We start from the raw sequence: 18,914 nt of genomic DNA, 5'->3' as shown, positions 1-18,914 counted from the left end.
CAGTCCTTTCATTGGACTGTGCCAGCCTCTGCAACACTCCCGTCCTCTTTTTTAAAAATGGGAGTGGATATCGTTTTGTAAAAAACTTAAGGTCTACAAATTGTAGTGTGTGCCCACATTTCCTGTGGCCCCCAACCCTGATGCTGCTCTGGCCTTTTACCTCTAAAATCAGCACACTTCACAGTAGGACTCTGTTCAACCGCCTCTAGTATTCCTTTCCACCTGTTTTCCAAATACCTTTTCACGTTCACATGGCAAAACAACACACAAGCATTCGCAAAAGGCCCTTGTACTTCCTTCCGGTTCTCAGCCAAAACTGTCACCCACCCCTTGCAGGCCAGGGACCCAGCATCGCAGTTCTACCCAGTGTAGCTCGTACCAACAGAACAAAACTGGGTTTGGTAAAGCAGATCAGAAAGTTTTTTTCTTTGACCAAAGAATGGAGAAGGAGCTAAAGCTCTAAAAATCCCTTCTGCCTGATTCTGGGGAGGGGGTATTGATTCACTTATTTGATCAGCCCTAACAACTACATTGTATTATGCTAAAGGAAATAAGCCAGTCAGAGAAAGACAAGTATCACATAATCTCACTCATAGTGGAATCTAATGAACAAAATAAACTGACGAACAAAATAGATCCAGAGACATAGAACCATGGAACAGACGGAGGAATTTCAGAGGGAGGCCGGACTGGGGAGGTGGTGGTGGTAGTAGAGGGAGGGGATTAACTGGGAAACATGCATATATGCACAGCCCATGGACATAGACAACAGTGTGGTGAAAGCCTGGGAGGGGCAGTGCCAGATGGAGGGGGTCAATGGTGAAAAAAAGCAAAGGGACATCTGTAATAGTATGAACAATAAAGACAAATTTTAAAAAAAATAAACTACATTGAAAAGCTGAACCACCAACAGTGAATTAATGAAAAGGGCATGTAGTTATGCAGTGATTGTATCCATCATCTCCATGGGGAAAGTTGAGCAACAATGGTGCCAACAGGAGTAAGATGCATTTAAGTATGCAGCAAAATGTGACATCGATAAAGACGAAATGGAACTTTAAGGGAACATAATCAGGCGGGTCCCTGGGAAGAGCTAGAGTTATGGAAGTTCTCACACTGTCATTGGGAGAACCCTACAGAAAGAAGTTTATATAATGAAGTTCTGCGGCTCTAACTTCCCCTTTTCTTATCTCCCTTCTATGGATACCCCTCCGTCTTCGCTTGCAGGCCACATGGCTTGTCATGTCTGCATGTGCCAGGGTTCATGTCCCAGCATCAAGAAGGGTTCAGGAATCTGGAAAAGGGGCTGCGCGTAGATGACATAGGAATCCAGAGACTAATAAAGAGTCCGGAGACGAGATATAATTTTGAAAGGCATTGGGGGTCAGAGGACCTTCAGCTAGAGGAACTGACGAGTGCCTCCTTGTCTAGGACCCTTGCTTTTATTAACACAATTTGTCCGAAGGCAAGGTGGAGATAATACACTTCAAAGGGTAAGGTTTCAAAGGGTACAGAAGCATTGTCAGAATGGGGGAATTAGCCTACGGCTGTTCAAGCTCTTGGCCAGTAGGAGGCAATAACATGTAGATTAAGATGCCCTTTAACTGTCTGGCAGCCACAATTACTTTCCTATTCAGGTTTGGGGAAATGCCTTTAGCCATTCCCAACAGGTGACTACATGTGTGACTCAACCCGGTTGAGTCCCTAAGTCTCATCAACCTTTTGATGAAATTCTTGAAATTATGACATGCTGGAATTGGTCTCCGGCATGCATGCACCGGGTTGCGATCGTTTCTTCTCCCGCCACCCCTAGTAAATTTTTAGTGATGACCATCTAGCGATCTTACTTTTTTGTTTTTCCCGTAAGACGTGCAAGAGGCAGGGGCCAGGGAAGAAAATAAACCACCGCAGTCCTCGGCCACAGCACCTTTCCTTTTCTTTTTAAATATATTTTTATTAATTTCAGAGAGGAAGGGAGAGGGAGAGAGATAGGAGCATCAATGATGAGAGAGAATCACTGATTGGCTGCCCCCTACATGACCCCCACTGGGGATCGAACCCACAACCTGGGCATGTGCCCTTGGCCAGAATCGAACCCGGGACCCTTCAGTCTGCAGGCTGACGCTCTATCCACTGAGCAAAACTGGCCAGGGCAACACAGCCGTACCTTTCATGTCAATCTCCTGGCAGGCGATACCGGGTTGGTCCAAACCTCCGAGGCTCCGCCCCTTACGTCGCTCAAGGAGACCTAGTGAGCGTGCGTGTGCACGTTGGCGTGTGCGCGCGCGACCGCACTGTTAACTGCGAGCGGGCGGGCCGGCGGGCGTCTGAGGTAGCGGGAGGCGGGGTCACCGGGGCTGGCCTCGCGCGTTAGCCCGGCCCTGCGCGCTCTGACTCGGCCCCTCGGGCCTCCGGGGGCGCTGCGGGGCGATTCCCCCTCCTCGGAGGGGCTCGGCCTGCGGGGTCCCCGCAGCAGCTGCGGGCGGGCGGGTCGGCCGCCTCCCCTTCAGCAAAGCCTCCAGGTCAGTGACCGTTTGCGCCCTTTCCTCAGACGGAAGAGCACCTCCGTCCTTCGCGTCGCTGACTGCCGCCTCGGGTGCCCGGTCCCCGAAGCCGGCTCTCCCGTCGGGTCCGGGGCGCCCTCCGTGGATGTTCCCCCCGGGGTGTCGGTGATTGAGTTTGGTAAGCTGCGTTCCGGGGGAGAGAGGAGCCTTTCCCGGTGGCTGGGTGCACGCGGATGAATGAAAGACTGTGACTCGCGCGCTGACCGCGGGGAGCGGCGGCTGCCTCCTCGGGTCTGAGTCTGCTCCTCGCAGAGCCCTGCACCCCCCGGCGCTGAGCGGGGCGTCTCCGGAAGAATAGCTGGTGCGCGCTGACTTCGCTGCGAGCAAAAGTCGAGGTGGAACCAGCCCTGCGTTAGGTGGGTTTGGACGGGCGGGTGGTTCTCATTTAGGAATTCCCATGGGGAGGAAATCTGCCTGCAGCGGCAGGTGCACCCTTGATCTACATTCACCGACGGCCACGATGTGTCTCGCTGGTCGTTCTGGATGTAGATTCTTGTGATGATGAGCCAGTGAGGGGCGAATTGCAGACACTCACTTCACCCCTTAAACATGCGCCACCTAAGAACGAGGGCTGTCTCCTTCCAAAACAGAACGAAACTCCATTGTCCACCCTAGAAAATCAGATTCCTCCAGTTCCCCAGAAAAGTATCTATGAGAGAAGAATCGGGGTGTTTTTTTTTTGGAGCTAGCATCGATCCGAACAAGACCACACGTTGCATGTTGTTTTCCAATCTCTTTATTACGCCCAAAACATTTCCCTGCAATTCTTAAAATTTAATTTTGATTGTTGAAGAGTCCAGGAGAGCTATACAGGGGTTGTCAAAAGTAGGCTTACAGCTGTCCGCAGCGTTCTTTGAGTTAATAAAGCTGTTGCAATAATCATAACGTTCGCGTCTCTTTCCGTACTGAAACTGTAAAGCTATTTTTGCCCACCCCTGTATTGTAAGATGTCTGCGTTCTGGTGCAGTGCTGTTTCCTGTGATTTTGTTTGACTTGTCTGCCTCTTGGAGTTCTTGTGAAGTACATGTCGGATCCGGAGCAGTATTCTGTAATACAAATACAATGCAAGGTATACATGTAATTTAAAAAATGTTTACAAGCCAAGTTAGAAAAATTAAAAATACATGTGACTTTATTTTCAATAATTTATGTAACCCAGCATACTCAGTTATCAATAGAAAATGATTAGTGAAATTAATAACTAATGTAGTCAATTAAAAGTATTACTAGAACTCTTATTTATTTTTAAATGTTTTTAAATGATTTGAGAGAGAGAGAGGAAGGGAGAGGGATGGAGAAAGAGAAACAGTGATGAGAGAGAAACCTCGATGGGCTGCCTCCTGCACGCCCCCGCCTGGGGATCAAGCCCAAAACCCAGGCATGTGCCCTGACTGGGAATCCAACCGGTGACCCCTTGGTTGGTGACCCCTTGGTTGGTGACCTCTTGGTTGGTGGGTGGATGCTCAACCAGCAGGGCTAATAGAGCTTTTAAGAACTTTCACATTTCTTTTTTACTAACTGATTGAAATCTAGCGTGTATTTTACATTTACAGCACATCTTCTGTGGATGCTAAATTTTCATTGGAAATTCTTAATCTGTATTTAGATTTTATAAAATTTACTGTTGAAAAAAGTAAATTTACAAACTCAGATGTTTCAGACATACTGAAAAGTTTTTAGTAACGGAATCAATTTTATTTCTAAACGGAATTAAAAGTGAATAAAGTTAAAAATTCAGTTCCTCAGTTGCATTAGCCTGTGGCTATCAAGTTGTACTACACAGGTTTAGAGACTTGAAAGTTTCCTGGGTGATGTGTGCTTTTCTCATTGGGAGACACATAAATTCCCTTAAATCCCGCTGTTCATTAGTGATGTTAGGCCACATTTTTCCTTGTGGTAATCTATGGGTGACACTTTGTTCCCCAAAGCCTTTTACCCAGTGGTTTTAGCATCAGTTGTTGATTTTTGCCTTAACCTGTTTTTACTTTTTTAGCCTATTTTTATATTAGGGGATACAAATGTGTTTTTTTCAAATTCTGTCATTCCTTCTTCATTCTTTAGCTGGCAGTCCTCTGTGAATAGGAGCTTTCCTTCCAAACCTCCCTTCTATACATTTTTCTTTTGTAGTATCACAACATATTCTTGAACTTTCATTTACTATATTACAGTCAACAGTTGCCAATCAAGGAATCTTGCTGGATGTATGTCTGGTCAATTGGGCTGCTGTAACAAAAATGTAGTAGATTGGTGGCTTATAAACAACACATTTCTCAGCATTCTAGAGGCTGGGAAAACCAAGATCAAGGTGTCAGCAGATTTAGTGTCTGGTGAGGACCCACTTTGTGGGTAATAGATGGCTGTCTTCTCGTTGTGTCCTCACATGGCAGAAGGGGCAAGGGAGTTCTCTGGGATCCCTTTTATAAGGGCAGTAATCCCACTCATCATGACCTCAAGGCCCTACCTCCAAATACCATCACACTGGAGATTAGGTTTCAATATATGAATTGGGGAAGGGGGTTGAGACACAAACATTTAACATTTAGTCTATAGCACCTAACTTTTGGTGTTTAGGTTTTTAATGGGATCTGTAATGTAGGCATGCAGCACCCGCATGACTGACGTTAGCCACTCAATTCAAAATTATACAATATTGTCCAGAGCCTCAGATCTTTATGACAGAGTAATATGTATTCAAACTCTAGCTCACCACTTCCTAATTGGTCATCTTAGGCTAATTACTACTCCTGTCTGAATAAGATTGCCTCAACTATTCAATGGTGGTAATTGGATGAGTTATCAATGTTTCTGGCACACGTTGGGTACTCTGTAAATTGCAATTATTATTTATGTTCGGATGGTGTAGTATGGAGTTTCTTGTGGCTTTCACATATATCATTTCATTTTCTGCTTGATGACAGATGACTAATGACTGCTGCCTAAAGATTGAAAGTATGAGGCAAGACTTCCCATTACTACTTAATCAAGAGGAATTGAATTTGAAACATACTCTCTTAAAGAGACTTTGGGAACAAGAATGTTCAGGCAGGTTCCTCTGTCAGACTCATAGGATGCTGGCCATTGATCTTTCTCCTTGTGGTAAGTCCTTGTTGATGTTCCTTTCAGAGATCTTACTCTAGTCTAGGCCATGAACAGTTGTCTTGTGCGGGGTCTAAGCCAACCGTGGGCAAACTATGGCCCGCGGGCCGGATCCGGCCCATTTGAAATGAATAAAACTAAAAAAAAAAAAAAAAAAGACCGTACACTTTTATGTAATGATGTTTACTTTGAATTTATATTAGTTCACACAAACACTCCATCCATGCTTTTGTTCCGGCCCTCCGGTCCAGTTTAAGAACCCATTGTGGCCCTCGAGTCAAAAAGTTTGCCCACCCCTGTTCTAAGCAGTCCTGCTTCTAGGCTTTCTAGGAGAGGGGGATTAAGTAGATAAGAATGCCTAAATCCTGGGATTTGAGAAGGATGGGTATGTATGTATCTGTATATATAAAAGCCTAAGTGGCCATTACGACCCGTTGACCGAATGACTGGTCGCTATGACATGCACCGACCACCAGGGGGCAGACGCCCACAGCCAACCTCCCCCGGCTGGCCAACCTCCTGTGGTCCTCCCTAACCCAGCCGGCCCCCACTGGCTCCGATCAGCCCTGATCGGCCCCGATCGCTGGCCAGACTGAGGGACCCCACCCGTGCACGAATTCGTGCACCAGGCCTCTAGTATTTTTATAAGAGAGGTTCTGCTTAATCATTTGATGAGTTTTATCATTGTTGGCAAACAACTCTGCCTCCCTGGATTTTAATTTCTTTATCTGTAAAATGGGATTATTAAATTCTTCCTCTTATTTATTAAATCCAAAACTACTTTTCTGATTTCAGATAAGATGGGCTGCTTGGGCATTTTATGGGAGCTGTATGTGTATGTGTTTGTCTATCCGTCCATCGAAATGTGCATGTGTGTGTCCATCCATTTAGAATTAGTGTGAAATGGTGCTTCCAGGTTTGTGAATGTGGAAACTAGGCAATCTAAGTTTGTTTGTTTTTATATTTTTACTGATTTTGTTTTTAGAAAGAGAGGAAGGGGGAGGGATAGAAGATAGAAACATTGATGAGAGAGAAACATCAATCGGGGGGCAGCCTAAGTTTTCAGATTTCATTTCTTCTCAAGGTTGTCTTTTTTCAGACTTTTTCTGTCTTCATTAAGAGAAGCCCAAGGGGGAAAAGATTATCACTGGATGTCTGACACATTATTCTCAGGTAAATAGGAAATGTATTCCTTTATTAAAACACATACTTCTTCCTACTAGGTAGACATGTTTCCTTCTAGTGGGATGGAGCTTCTTTTTAAAAATATATATATTTTTATTGATTTCAGGATGGAAGAGAGAGGGGGAGAGAGAGAGAAATATCAATGATGAGAGAGAATCATTGATTGGCTGCCTACTGCACGCCCCCTACTAGGGATCAAGCCTGTAACCTGAGCATGTGCCCTTGACTGGAATTGAACCCAGGACCCTTCAGTCCACAGGCCAACGCTCTATCCACTCAGTCAAACCAGCTAGGGCTAGAATGGAGCTTCTTAATACAAATAGGACCTGCTAAAGGACTGAGTCCCCAGTTTAATTTTCTCAGGTCTCAGGGCTTCTCATGTGGTTGACAGATTACATAGGGAAATGATACTGTTATCCCAGTATTTACTAGTTTAGTCTGATTCTGTGCTCTAAGTGTGTGCTCTAATTTTGTTATGATACACAGAGAGTGGACTTGCCTACTCAGAATTTGTGATTCTGAGGACACACAAAGGAAAGATGTATGTTCAGGACTATGCTAAATCCTGTCAATAGAGAAAAATAAGACCAGAAGGGGTCACAGTCTAGTTGTGGGAGATAATTCCATTCATTCAGGTGAAAGAAATGCTCTTAAAGCTGTGTGACTGAATGAGATTACTAGTGAATATGTCCAAGTAGAGAGAAGGGGCATGAGGACCATTGAGCCATGGGGGAGATGATGATGGGAGAACATGGAACCCTGTCAGGCATAGGGTCTCCCTCTTTCTCCAGTGAATGTTGATCGAGGCAATTGCCTGATGCTAGAACATTTGTGACAGTGACCTTTGAGGATGTAGCTTTGGAATTCAACCAGGAGGAATGGACTTTGCTAGTTTAAACTCAGAGAAATCTATACAGAGATGTGGTGCTGGGGAACTATGAGAATCTGGTTGCAGTAGGTAGGACTGGTACCATTTCTTCATTTAAATTTTTTCTGGAACAAATATTTCTTAAGTGACTCTATTACAGGCACTCTGCTGATTAATGGGAATGGCCCGGTAGACAGAGAAGGCATTGTTTCTGCTCTTACAGACTTTACCCTCAAGCGGCTTTCTCATGAAAATGAAGATTTGTTCATTGTACTAGTTTTATTTTCTCTATGGATAAAAGGCTTAAGACCTCAAAAATGTATATACAAGTTTGAGCCTGGATTTCAGGGTAAATACCAGCAACCCTTTTTAAGTATATTGAGAGAGAGAGAGTATGTGTTTGCTTTTGAAAGTTTTAGTGTCATTTGGAAGTTTACTGGTATGGTAGAGTTACATGAAAATTTTGTTGTTTCTCAAGTTATAACCAACAGTATTTGATATCCCTGAAGAGCAGAACCTTGGCCCGTGATTTATGAAAGTATTTGATATCCCTTTCCATGTTCTTAACATGAAGGATCTTTCAGTGAGAGGAAGACATCAACTATGCACACCTGGTCTGATCTTTCAGGTGGAACAAAGAGAAGTGCTGAGGACAGTGGGGAAAAGTTCTTCCAAGTGAGGGAAAAGGCATATGTGATTCCTTTTTTTTTTAATCTTTATTGTTAAAAGTATTACATATGTCCCTTTTTTCCCCCTATTGACCTCTTCTAGCCCGCCCCCGACCCCAGCCCCAGGCCTTCAACACCCTATTGTCTGTGTCCATGGGTTATGCATATATGCGTACAAGTTCTTTGGTTGATCTCTTCACGCACACACACACCCTCCCTGCCTTCCCTCTGGATTTGACAGTCTGTTTCATCCTTCTGTGTCTATGAATCTATTTTGTTCATCAGTTTATTTTATTCACTGGATTCCACTTTTGAGTGAGATCATATTATACTTATCTTTCTCTGACTGGCTTATTTCACTTCCATGTTTAATTTTTTGAGGAAACTCCATATTGTTTTCCACAGTGGCTGCACCAGTCTGCATTCCCACCAACACGTACTAGGGTTCCCTTTTTCCCACATCCTCCCTAACACTTGTCATTTGTTGATTTGTTGATGATAGCCATTCTGACAGGTGTGAGGTGATGCCTCATTGTCGTTTTAATTTGCATCTCTTGGATAATCAGTGACTGAGCATTTTTTCATATGTCTCTTGGCATTCTAAATGTCCACTTTGGAGAAGTGTCTATTTAGATCCTTTGCCCATTTTTTTATTGGATTGTTTGTCTTCCTTTTGTTAAGTTGTATGAATTCCCTATATATTTTGGAAATTAACTCCTTATCGGATATATCATTGGCAAATATGTTCTCCCATGCTCTTTCATTTTGTTGATGGTTTCTTTTTCTGTGCAGAAGCTTTTTATTTTTATGCAATCCATTTGTTTATTTTCTTCTTAGTTTCCTTTGCCTTAGGACAGTGGTCAGCAAACTCATTAGTCAACAGAGCCAAATATCAACAGTACTTCTTCAAAATAGACTCGCCCAGGCCAAAAACCGACTTCTGCACATGGGCCTCGAAGTTTCAATCGCACTGTACGTGCGCTCCCACACGTGGCATTTTGTGGAAGAGCCACACTCAAGGGGCCAAAGACCCGCATGTGGCTCACGAGCCGCAGTTTGCCGACCACTGCCCTAGGAGATGTATTGGTAAAGATATTGCTACGAGATATGGCTGAGATTTTGCTGCCTATGGTTTCTTCTAAGATTTTTATGGTTTCACAACTTACATTTAAGTCTTTTATCAATTTTGAGTTTATTCTTGTGTATGGTGTAAGTTGGTGGTCTAGTTTCATTTTTTTGCATGTACCTGTCCAATTTTCCAAACACCATTTATTGAAGAGACTGTCTTTATTCCATTATATGCTCTTGCCTCCTTTGTCAAGTATTAATTGAGCAATTACCTAATTATTGCCTTGTAAATTGTATAAGATATTATTGCCTCTACTAATATTAGTAATAGGCAATCATAGGAAACCAAGTATATTGAAGTATAGTGTAAGTAGCCAGAATCTTCATAAGTGTGTCCAATACCTGGAATATTTGGAGCCAGATTGGAATTCTCTTTTTGAATAGCAGAACTGACTTTTAAAACCTCAGCGTCTGGTGTTTTCTCTTTGGGCAGCGAGTTATTTGGGGCTGGAGAGACCTGGAGCCTCTCTGAAGGGTTCAGCACAGTCCAGATTATTTAATTTTTTACATTTTTATTATGGTAAATCTATAACATAAAATTTGCCATTATAACCATTTTAAAACACACAATTCAATGGCATTAATTATATTCACAATATCATGCAGCCATCACCATCTTGTTCATTTTTTAAAATTATTTTAGGGCTATTCAGTTTATATAGAGAAAGCAGCAATTTTCAACGAGTGTACCCCAAGAATTTTTTTTTTAATCCTCACCAGAGGATTTTTTTTTTCCCCACTGATTTTCAGACAGAGTGGAAGGAAGGGAGGGAAGGGTGGGGAAAGAGAAAGAAGCATCAATGTGAGAGACACATCAGTTGGTTGCCTCCCACATGCACCCCAAGAATATTTTTTCCCATTGATTTCCAGACAGTGTGGACAGAAGGGAGGAGTTGGCGGGAGAGAGAGAGAGAGAGAGAGAGAGAGAGAGAGAGAGAGAGAGAGAGAGAGTTAGAGAGAGAGTTGCCTCCTGCTCTCGCCCCCCACCACAGCCGGGATTGAACCCACAACCCAGGTATGTGCCCTTAACAGGGAATCAAACCCATTCGGTCCCCGGGGCAACACTCTAATTACTGACCAAAACTGGCCAAGGCAAGATCCTTTTTGAGGCCTGGATAATGTTTATGTTTTGTCTGTGCTCAGACATGATTACAGAGTGGCCCTGTCTCTGTTGCTGTTGTTAAATCCTGAATGTCAGGGGCTGCTTTTCTCTTTACCAATACCATGTACCCTATTTGTGTTCAGTTCACTCCAAATGTCTCAAAATGTGTTTTTACAGTTGGCGTTGTTGGAATCAAGATTTAAGGTACACACGTTGCAGTGAATGTTTATGTGTCTTTATCAGTAACAGTTCACCTGTCCTCTTTCTACCCCCAAATGGGTTGGCTAATTGTTTCCTCAGATGTCATTTAACATGTCCCTGGGTTTCTCCTCTTCCCCTTTCCCATAAACTGTTAATTAGGTTAAAGGATTTGTCAGATTGTGTTTTTGGGGGGCAAAAATATTCTATAGTTGTTGCTGTTTCTTGTTGCATCATGTCAGAACTCACATGATATCCAGATGCCTCTTTTGTGATGTTAAGATTTATCAGTTGATTCTGGTGTCAGCTCAATCCTTCATTTATAAAGTTCTTCAGCTTATTTATGGAGTCTTAAATTATCCCCTAGTTAATAAGACCTTTATTAATTGCAAAAAGGAAAAGGGGTAACCCCATCAATCTTTGAGAGGCTCCTTGCTTTCTGGTATAAGATGTTCCAGGATCATCGTGAACATCTCCTGTTTTACATTGGACTCAGCTATTTCCAAAATGAGTCCTGGTTTCTCTCATAGGCAAATGGCATTTAGAAGCATTTTGACACTAGAGGGGTTCATTGCTCTTGAGTTGTTACTGACTCCAGGCATTTTTTCGTGCTTCAGTTTAGGAAAAAGTTTTTAAAAAATAAATAATAAATATATACTATATTCCCAATTCCTAATTGTTCTTGGATAGGGAGATATAAAATCTTAAGAGCAAACTGTGTGTATGTATATGTGCCTGTGTGTGTGGTTACTCTGCAGCTAGTGTGAGGAAGTTGCAGGTCTGTAACTGTTGACTGTCAGGCCTAGACTCTCATGGTTTCTTTCTTTTTCTCTAGCTCTGCTTGCTCAGAACTCTGCCAGGTGAGGAGGGAGACACAGAAAGGGAAGAATGGGTGCAGGATTGCTGACATCTTGGTCACAGGTATGTGGGAAATTATACTCTTTCCAAAAAAAAAACAAACCAAAACATTGCTGTCCCCAAAGAACACATCTCTTGCCCATGACCCACAGCTTCCCAGTCCTACTGGGCCGGCCTCAGGCTTCCTCAGTTCTCTGGGCTTCTTAGAATGGGAGAGCAAATGCCTTACGAAAGGCTTCTATTACTACAACATTTGTTAATGTTTTTCCAGATAGTCCTCCAGATTGAGTATGTTTTATATACTGTGGGGTGCTATGAAGGAAAAGAGATTTTTCACTAGAGGAAACATTTGTTCATTTTCCAAATATGTTTTCTCATCCTGTTGTATACTCAGTCTGTACTAGATCTTGAATAAGATTTTAAGAGTCCTCAGAATCTAAGTGTGGAAATATCAAGTCAGCTGTGTGTTAGAAAAGCTGGTCAAACCATGAGCTTGAATGAGATGGTCCAGGGAGTGAGAGTGAGAGAGGAGAGTTCCAAGAACTGAGCTCTGGGGCAGACCATGAGAGGCTTCCAAAGCATGTCTGAGCTTCCAATGCGCTGAGTCTCCTTCCCCAGTCCTGGAAGCCTCTCTCATCATTCTGTGGCTCAGTGGATGAAGAATGGTTGGCTAAGGCAGAATGTGTGTGACGTTTCAGGACTTGGTGACCTTTGAGGAAGTAGCGGTGGACTTCTCTCCGGAGGAGTGGGCACTCCTGAACTCTGCTCAGAAAATCCTGTACAGAGATGTGATGATGGAGAACTTTAGGAACCTGGCCTCTGTGGGTAAGATTGGCCTCATTTATTCATCTCTACATGCAGCAAATAGTTTATCATATATCATGTTCCAGGATCTGTGAAAAGAATAACAAGTTCTGCCAGGTGTGGCTCAGTTGCTTGAGTGTCCTCCCATGCACCAAAGGTTGCCGGTTTGATTCCTGGGTTTTAGGTTTGGTCCCCAGTAGGAGGTAGCTGATCAATGTTTTGCTTTCACATCCATGTTTCTCTCTCTCTCTCCCTCTCGCTCTCAAACTCAATTAAAAAAATCTTTTTTTAAAATAAGAAAAGAATAACAATATGTGGTGAACCCCAAATGGGTGGTTCCTGCCCTTATGGGGCAGTCTCATGGCTTCCCATGAAAATGCACTGAATTCATTTTCTCTATCATTAAAAGATGAGGTAATTTGCATTGTATATCTGATCTTCGCCTTGGATTTCAAGGGTCAGTCCCATAAGAGACATGGAATATGGTGTTTGTTTTGGGGCCCTGTGAAAGCTCTCTGATCTGATCTGTTTTGCTGCTCCTAAAGTTGCACTTGCCACTTCAGACCAGAGTATTGGAATCAGTTTTATGGAAAGATTTCTTGCCTCCTTCTCAGTGCTCCAAAATCACATCTTTTTCATTAGCAGGGTATCATCTCTGCAAATACAGTCTTATCACTGAGGTGGAGCAGTAAGAACTGAGGCCAGGGAAGAAAAGAATTCTCCAAGGGGCCTGTTCAGGTGAGCCCCAAGCAGAAGGGAGTCATTGTGTGGAGCAGCCATAACTGGTGGTGCATTTCGGAATGTCAGTATGGGAAAAGGATGCTGAGGCGATTCTGTGGGCTTTCCTTCTTTCAACATATTTCCATTCATTCCTGTTCTGATTTGATCTCAGAAAGACTTTTAATTCCTCTTTCTTTTAAAAAAAAATATTTTTTTTTATGTATTTCAGAGAGGAAGGAAAAGGGAGAGAGAGATAGAAACTAATGATGATGAGAAAGAATCATTGATCAGCTGCCTCCTGCACACCCCACACTGGGGATTGAGCCCCCAACACAGGCATATGCCCTGAGAACCTTGACCTCCTACTTCATAGGTCCACACTCAACCATTGAGCCATGCTAGCCAGGCTTAATTTCTCTTTCAATTTCACATTTCCTTGAATAATTTCTGTTCAGTCCTCCCTACTTTGCTTTCCAGGTAACACCCTCTCTTATTGTCTCAAACCTCCAGAATCCTTTCTAAGTAAAATACCTCCCATTTCCATTGCTTGTTCCTGTCAGTTACTCTGGTCATTGGTTTCATCTTCTCTTTCACATTTTTCTTTCTATATTTAGTGTTATTTGAAAACAAATCCACAGAGTATTTACCTTATTTTTTCTTTCATCCCTACTTTTTTCTCCCAATAGTTATAAAAATTTTCCTCCTTCAGTTTCAGGCTGGGCTACTCAACTTAAATCAAAACATTCAATTGCTATGCAGAATGTTCCTGAGGAAAAAACTTCTAACGGCATAAAAATGGTAAGATTTACTAGGGATGGCTTTTTATATTATGAGAAGTCTGTAAATTTCAGTAAATTAAAACAGCAGCAGCACCCATACAAGGAGAGGCAGTTGAAGCAAGTGGCGGAGAGCTGTCTCAGGGAAGACTATGAATCTCACAGAATTTGAGAAATCTCCAATCCTATCTCAACACTTGCTGCCTCACAGTAAGCAGCTTCAAAGAGAATACCAATGAATAAACATTTTCTTAAATGTGATTTGTTTTTAATTATTTAATACATAAGTCATTTATTCCTTACTCACCATTACAGAAACTCTGTATTTAGGATGCCCTTTGATTGGAATGAATACAGTGAGGCTTGGGAAGCATTCAGCTCATTCAAATTGAAGGAATTACTAGGGAAAAAATCGTACATATGCCATAGAATTGGTAAAAATGTCAGTCATAATAATGGACTTCTTATATGTGGCGGAATCCACATGGAAACGAATTCTCATAAGTGTAATGAAAGTAAGAAAGCTTTAGGTCACCTTTTAATCCTTATTCAACAGGCACCAACTCACCCTGGTGAGAAACCTTTGGAATTTGATCACTATGGAAAATTCTTCAGAAAGAACTGTCACCTTATTTGTACAAGATATTGCAAGGGACAGAAATGCTACAAATATAAAGAATACAGGAAAGATTTTGACCATTTCTTAACTCTTAGGAGTCATATGAGTACTCACTCTGAAGACAACATTTCTGAATTTATTGACTGTGGCAGAGTTTTCAATCTAGAGTCATCCTGTAGGGAACACTCAAGAACTCTCACAGGAGAGAAATCTGAGTGTAATCAATGTCTTCTGTCCTTCAGCTTATACTCTTCCTTTTCAGGACATGTGCAAAACCCTATTGGAGAGAAACTCTGCGAATGCAGTGACTATGGACAAAGACCTTCCCTTAGAGTGCACAAAAACTCGTGTACTGAGAAGGGAAGCTTAAAATGTGATAAACATGGGAATGTTTTTACTGGCCCCTTGTCCCTTCAGAAATATGAGAGACTTCACACTGCAGAGAAACCTTATGAATGTAGTGACTGTGGGAAAATATTCATTTTTCACTCTTCCCTTAAGAAACATGTGAGATCACACACTGGAGAGAAGCCTTATGAATGTAATCATTGTGGAAAATTTTTCAGCCAGAGCTCTCATCTTAATGTGCACAAAAGAACTCACACTGGAGAGAAACCCTATGACTGTAAGGAATGTGGCAAGGCTTTCACTGTTCCTTCCTCCCTCCAAAAACATATGAGAACCCACACTGGAGAGAAGCCCTATGAATGCAGCGACTGTGGGAAAGCCTTTATTGATCAGTCATCCCTTAAGAAACATCGACGCTCTCACACTGGAGAGAAACCTTATGAGTGTGATCAATGTGGAAAATCCTTCAGCACGGGCTCTTATCTTATTGTGCACAAGAGAATGCACACTGGAGAGAAAACCTATGAATGTAGAGAATGTGGGAAGGCCTTTAGGAATTCCTCTTGCCTGAGAGTACATGTGAGAACTCACACAGGAGAAAAGCCCTATAAATGTATTCACTGTGGAAAAGCATTCAGCACCAGCACTAACCTTATAATGCACAAGCGAATACATACCGGGCAAAAACTTTAAGAATGAAATGACTACAGGCTAGCTTTAAATGGCCCTTCGCACCTCATTCCTCACTCTAGAACTCACACTGGAGAGAAACCTCATTGTGACCAATGGTGAAAGCCTTTAGGCACAACTCTCGACTTAACCTTATACAGGGAGCAACTTTGTAAGTGTTACAGTTCTGTGATTGTCTTTATCAGTGAGTGTTTCATCCTTAAAGTTTGACAACTCATTAATTGAGTATTAAATGTAATGTAGCATTCTAAATTTCCCTTGATTTACATCACAGAAGTTTTGATCGATAATGTTTTCATTGTAATTTAGTACTTAATATTGTCCAATTCTCATCAAGATGTCTTGGATCTATACAAGATTCTTGGATTTAGAAATGTGTTTTAGTGTGAAAACTGCATATTTTAATTATTTTTTAGTTATAGAGTTCTAATTTAATTACATTGTGCACTCAATATATGGTCTTCATGATATAGATTCTAAATTACACATACTGAGATAGAAAATGGTTGGAGATTTGCTTTGTGGCCTAATGTGTCAGAGAGAACCAGTTGCTGTTCCATATTCATTGCTCCCTTCCTTAAAGTAACAGAACTACAATTGTGTTCAAGTTGGCAGTGTGGACAGTTTGTTAAGGAATTATCTAGCTTTCCTTGCAGCTATGAGTGCCCATGATCCCACAGTCCTGGCCAATGAGAAAGAGTGAGAGCTGCTTCTGGGTTTTAAAAAGAAACCCATGAAATGGGAGCATCTCATCTGGTATTTTCTCTTAACATTTTCCATTTATCTTATCTCTTCTTCTTTCTTAGGAAATAAACCAAAAAGGATGGCAGTCATAGGCTACTGATTATACAGCAAGGACATACAATAGTATTTGGCTGTTGTACCAACCCTGGGTTGCTTGTTTCTGGACTTCATGTAACATGAAGAAAAAAAAAATAAGCTCCAAACTGGATTAAACCACTCTTGTGGGAAGATTCTGTTACAACAGATTTCACTCTCAATTGATAGATCTCATATGTGACCAGGTTTTATGAATCCTTCAAATATAGTTGAAAACAATGTATATTCTGTAATCATCAGGTATAATAGATTTATCTGATAGATAAACCTTACTCTGTTTATTAAATCTGTATCGTTACAAACCTTATCTCCTGGTCAACCAATGGTTGCTGATACCATTATGCCAATAGGAATTCCCAGTTTGGGGTATAGCAAAGAAGGAAAATGTATTTAGTATAAAACACTTCCATTGTGAAACAGCACAGCTGTGGAATACCTTACTACTGTTATACCTCAATTATGAAGCAGCAGGACAGCATGGCTATGAAGAGGCTCTGGGGCTAGGTGGCCCTGGGGCAAGGCCCTGCTTTGGCTAGGCAGCTCTGTCCTGCTCTGTTCTACCTCACTCAGCCCCTGTGCTGGTATGCTCAGCTCTGCTCCAGTGAGACACTTTCCAAGTTTTAGCTCCAGCAAGTCTTGTCTTCAGGGGAACGGGGAAGTGTCCTCCCAGAGGCAGAGGGGGGAGTTGACTTATGTAGACAGAAGTCCCTGTCCCTGGTCCTTGATTGATCTGCCCTCATGCAAAGGAGGACTCCAAATCCTTGCAGTTTGACTGGTCTAAAAAGCACTGTCCTGACAAGGGAGCTATTCTGGTTGGTCAATGAAGATGATGAATATGGCTGCACAGCTCCTATTGGATGGGAAAACCTCAGTCTTATTGGTTGAAATAGGACTCCAGGAATTCCTCTGTGAGGACTGGCTTGCAGAAACACAGTGCAGGAAGGCAGTCCAGTGTAGAGGCAGGCAGCTTAATGTAGGCTTCTCCCTAAAGCGTGGTTTGTGTGAGAGGACTCTGTATAGAAATGGCTGCTAGGCTCTGTTTAAAAAATTAAGCCCAGTTAAGCCACCAGGAGCCCTTCTTAGTAGGTATCTTCTTTCTTAGGGTCCACACAACTTACCCTCAAGTAGTTCACCAAAAAATGTATGTCTTTAGAGAGGGAACCAACACATAAAATGCTAAAATGGATAAATCTACTTTATAGTCCTGGGCCAGTTGTGGGATAGGCACACAATCAGCAAGGAAGTGTGCGCTCCTGTGGATTGGCTGTGGGCAACAGATTGGAAAGTGCATGCATAGATAAGTGGAAGCTTCCTGGGGTTCAATGGTGCCTGGATATTCTCTTGTTTGTTTAGTAGTGGAAATAGCCATGTGGAAGTTAATCTAAAGTTCCAACAGACAGACAGGAATGGGGGCAGCCTTTTGTCAGAGCTGGCCCAAAGCTATTAACAGGCTAACTATTTTGTCTTTTTCTCTCATTCTCTGGTGTTGTAATTTAATTTAGAGCATCTCAATTTTTTTCTTGTTGGTTTCAGAGTTAGGAATTTCTTCCTGAGGGATGTATTAAATGTTACAAGGACCCTGGACCCTCAGAATCAGATAGAAAAAAAAAAAATGAAGTGAATGAGAGAGGTCCCTATTTCTAGAAAGAGACATTGCAATTTCATTAGTGACATTGCTACTGTAAAATCAAGCATTTTGAAAATATCCCTTAGTATTTCTTGGGTACATGATGTCACTACTGACCTCAACGAGAACAAATGTGATGGAGGCAGAAAGATGCCAGATGAGTTGAAGAGAGTGGAAATGGAAAGTATAGACCTATTTTTTTTTTAATTCACCAAGTAAATTTGAAGAACTAATAGGCTTTATTGAGTGATAAAGGAATCAGCCAGCATCCCATCCAACAACCAGAAGGGTTGTACAAGTGGAGGTTTTATTAGGGCAAATGAGTCATTAGCAAAAAAGGGGGGAGGTATTTTAAGCCAAGCCATCTTCTTTTGGGAGAAGGGAACTGCAAAGTCTAACTATCAAGGTCTTAACACAAGTGACCCCATTTTAGGTCTGTGGTTTTCTCGTTAATAGCCGAAATATCCAAAAATTTGGAACAGTACCCAAAGAAAAATGTTTCATTTTCATTGAAAGATAGGGGAATGGAGAAGATTCCTATGACATTAGACATGATAATATTGCATGCAAACTTTGGGGAAAAACTGGATAAGGAAGGAAAAAGTGATAGTGTAAATTCCCTGGAACGTTCAGAAGAGATGGAATAATTATACAAATAATCATTGAATGACAGTGGTGGCTAATGTTGTGATGGCATAGTTTCCAATGAGAGCATATATCCATGAGGCCCTATAACTGAGAACTGAAGAATCCTGGGTGAGATTCAGCCAAGCATCAGCTTGTCGAACTGCCAATTCCCGAAGCAGCAACTTCTTCACATTCT

General features: G+C 42.1%; 1 protein-coding gene across 3 annotated transcripts; it reads left to right on the top strand.

Annotated features, from left to right (window-relative positions):
- The first annotated feature begins 2,362 nt into the window (after window positions 1-2,362).
- LOC132235093 (zinc finger protein 177-like) lies at window positions 2,363-16,736 on the top strand. Of its 3 annotated transcripts, none has more exons than XM_059696897.1 (7): window positions 2,363-2,682; window positions 5,483-5,660; window positions 11,645-11,730; window positions 12,366-12,492; window positions 13,117-13,209; window positions 13,901-13,989; window positions 14,524-16,736. In XM_059696897.1, exons 6-7 carry the CDS (start codon window positions 13,945-13,947, stop codon window positions 15,625-15,627), a joined length of 1,149 nt encoding a protein of 382 aa, XP_059552880.1. In that variant the 5' UTR covers window positions 2,363-2,682; window positions 5,483-5,660; window positions 11,645-11,730; window positions 12,366-12,492; window positions 13,117-13,209; window positions 13,901-13,944; the 3' UTR covers window positions 15,628-16,736. The 3 variants fall into 3 exon arrangements, with proteins under 3 accessions (XP_059552880.1, XP_059552879.1, XP_059552878.1); XM_059696896.1 differs by having other exon boundaries at window positions 13,114-13,209; XM_059696895.1 differs by lacking the exon at window positions 13,117-13,209 and having other exon boundaries at window positions 2,364-2,682.
- The last annotated feature ends 2,178 nt before the right edge of the window (window positions 16,737-18,914 follow it).

The sequence above is a fragment of the Myotis daubentonii genome, chromosome 5, assembly GCF_963259705.1.
Source record: "Myotis daubentonii chromosome 5, mMyoDau2.1, whole genome shotgun sequence".
NCBI classification, from domain to species: domain Eukaryota; kingdom Metazoa; phylum Chordata; class Mammalia; order Chiroptera; family Vespertilionidae; genus Myotis; species Myotis daubentonii.
This window is presented reverse-complemented; position numbering and strand designations above follow the sequence as displayed.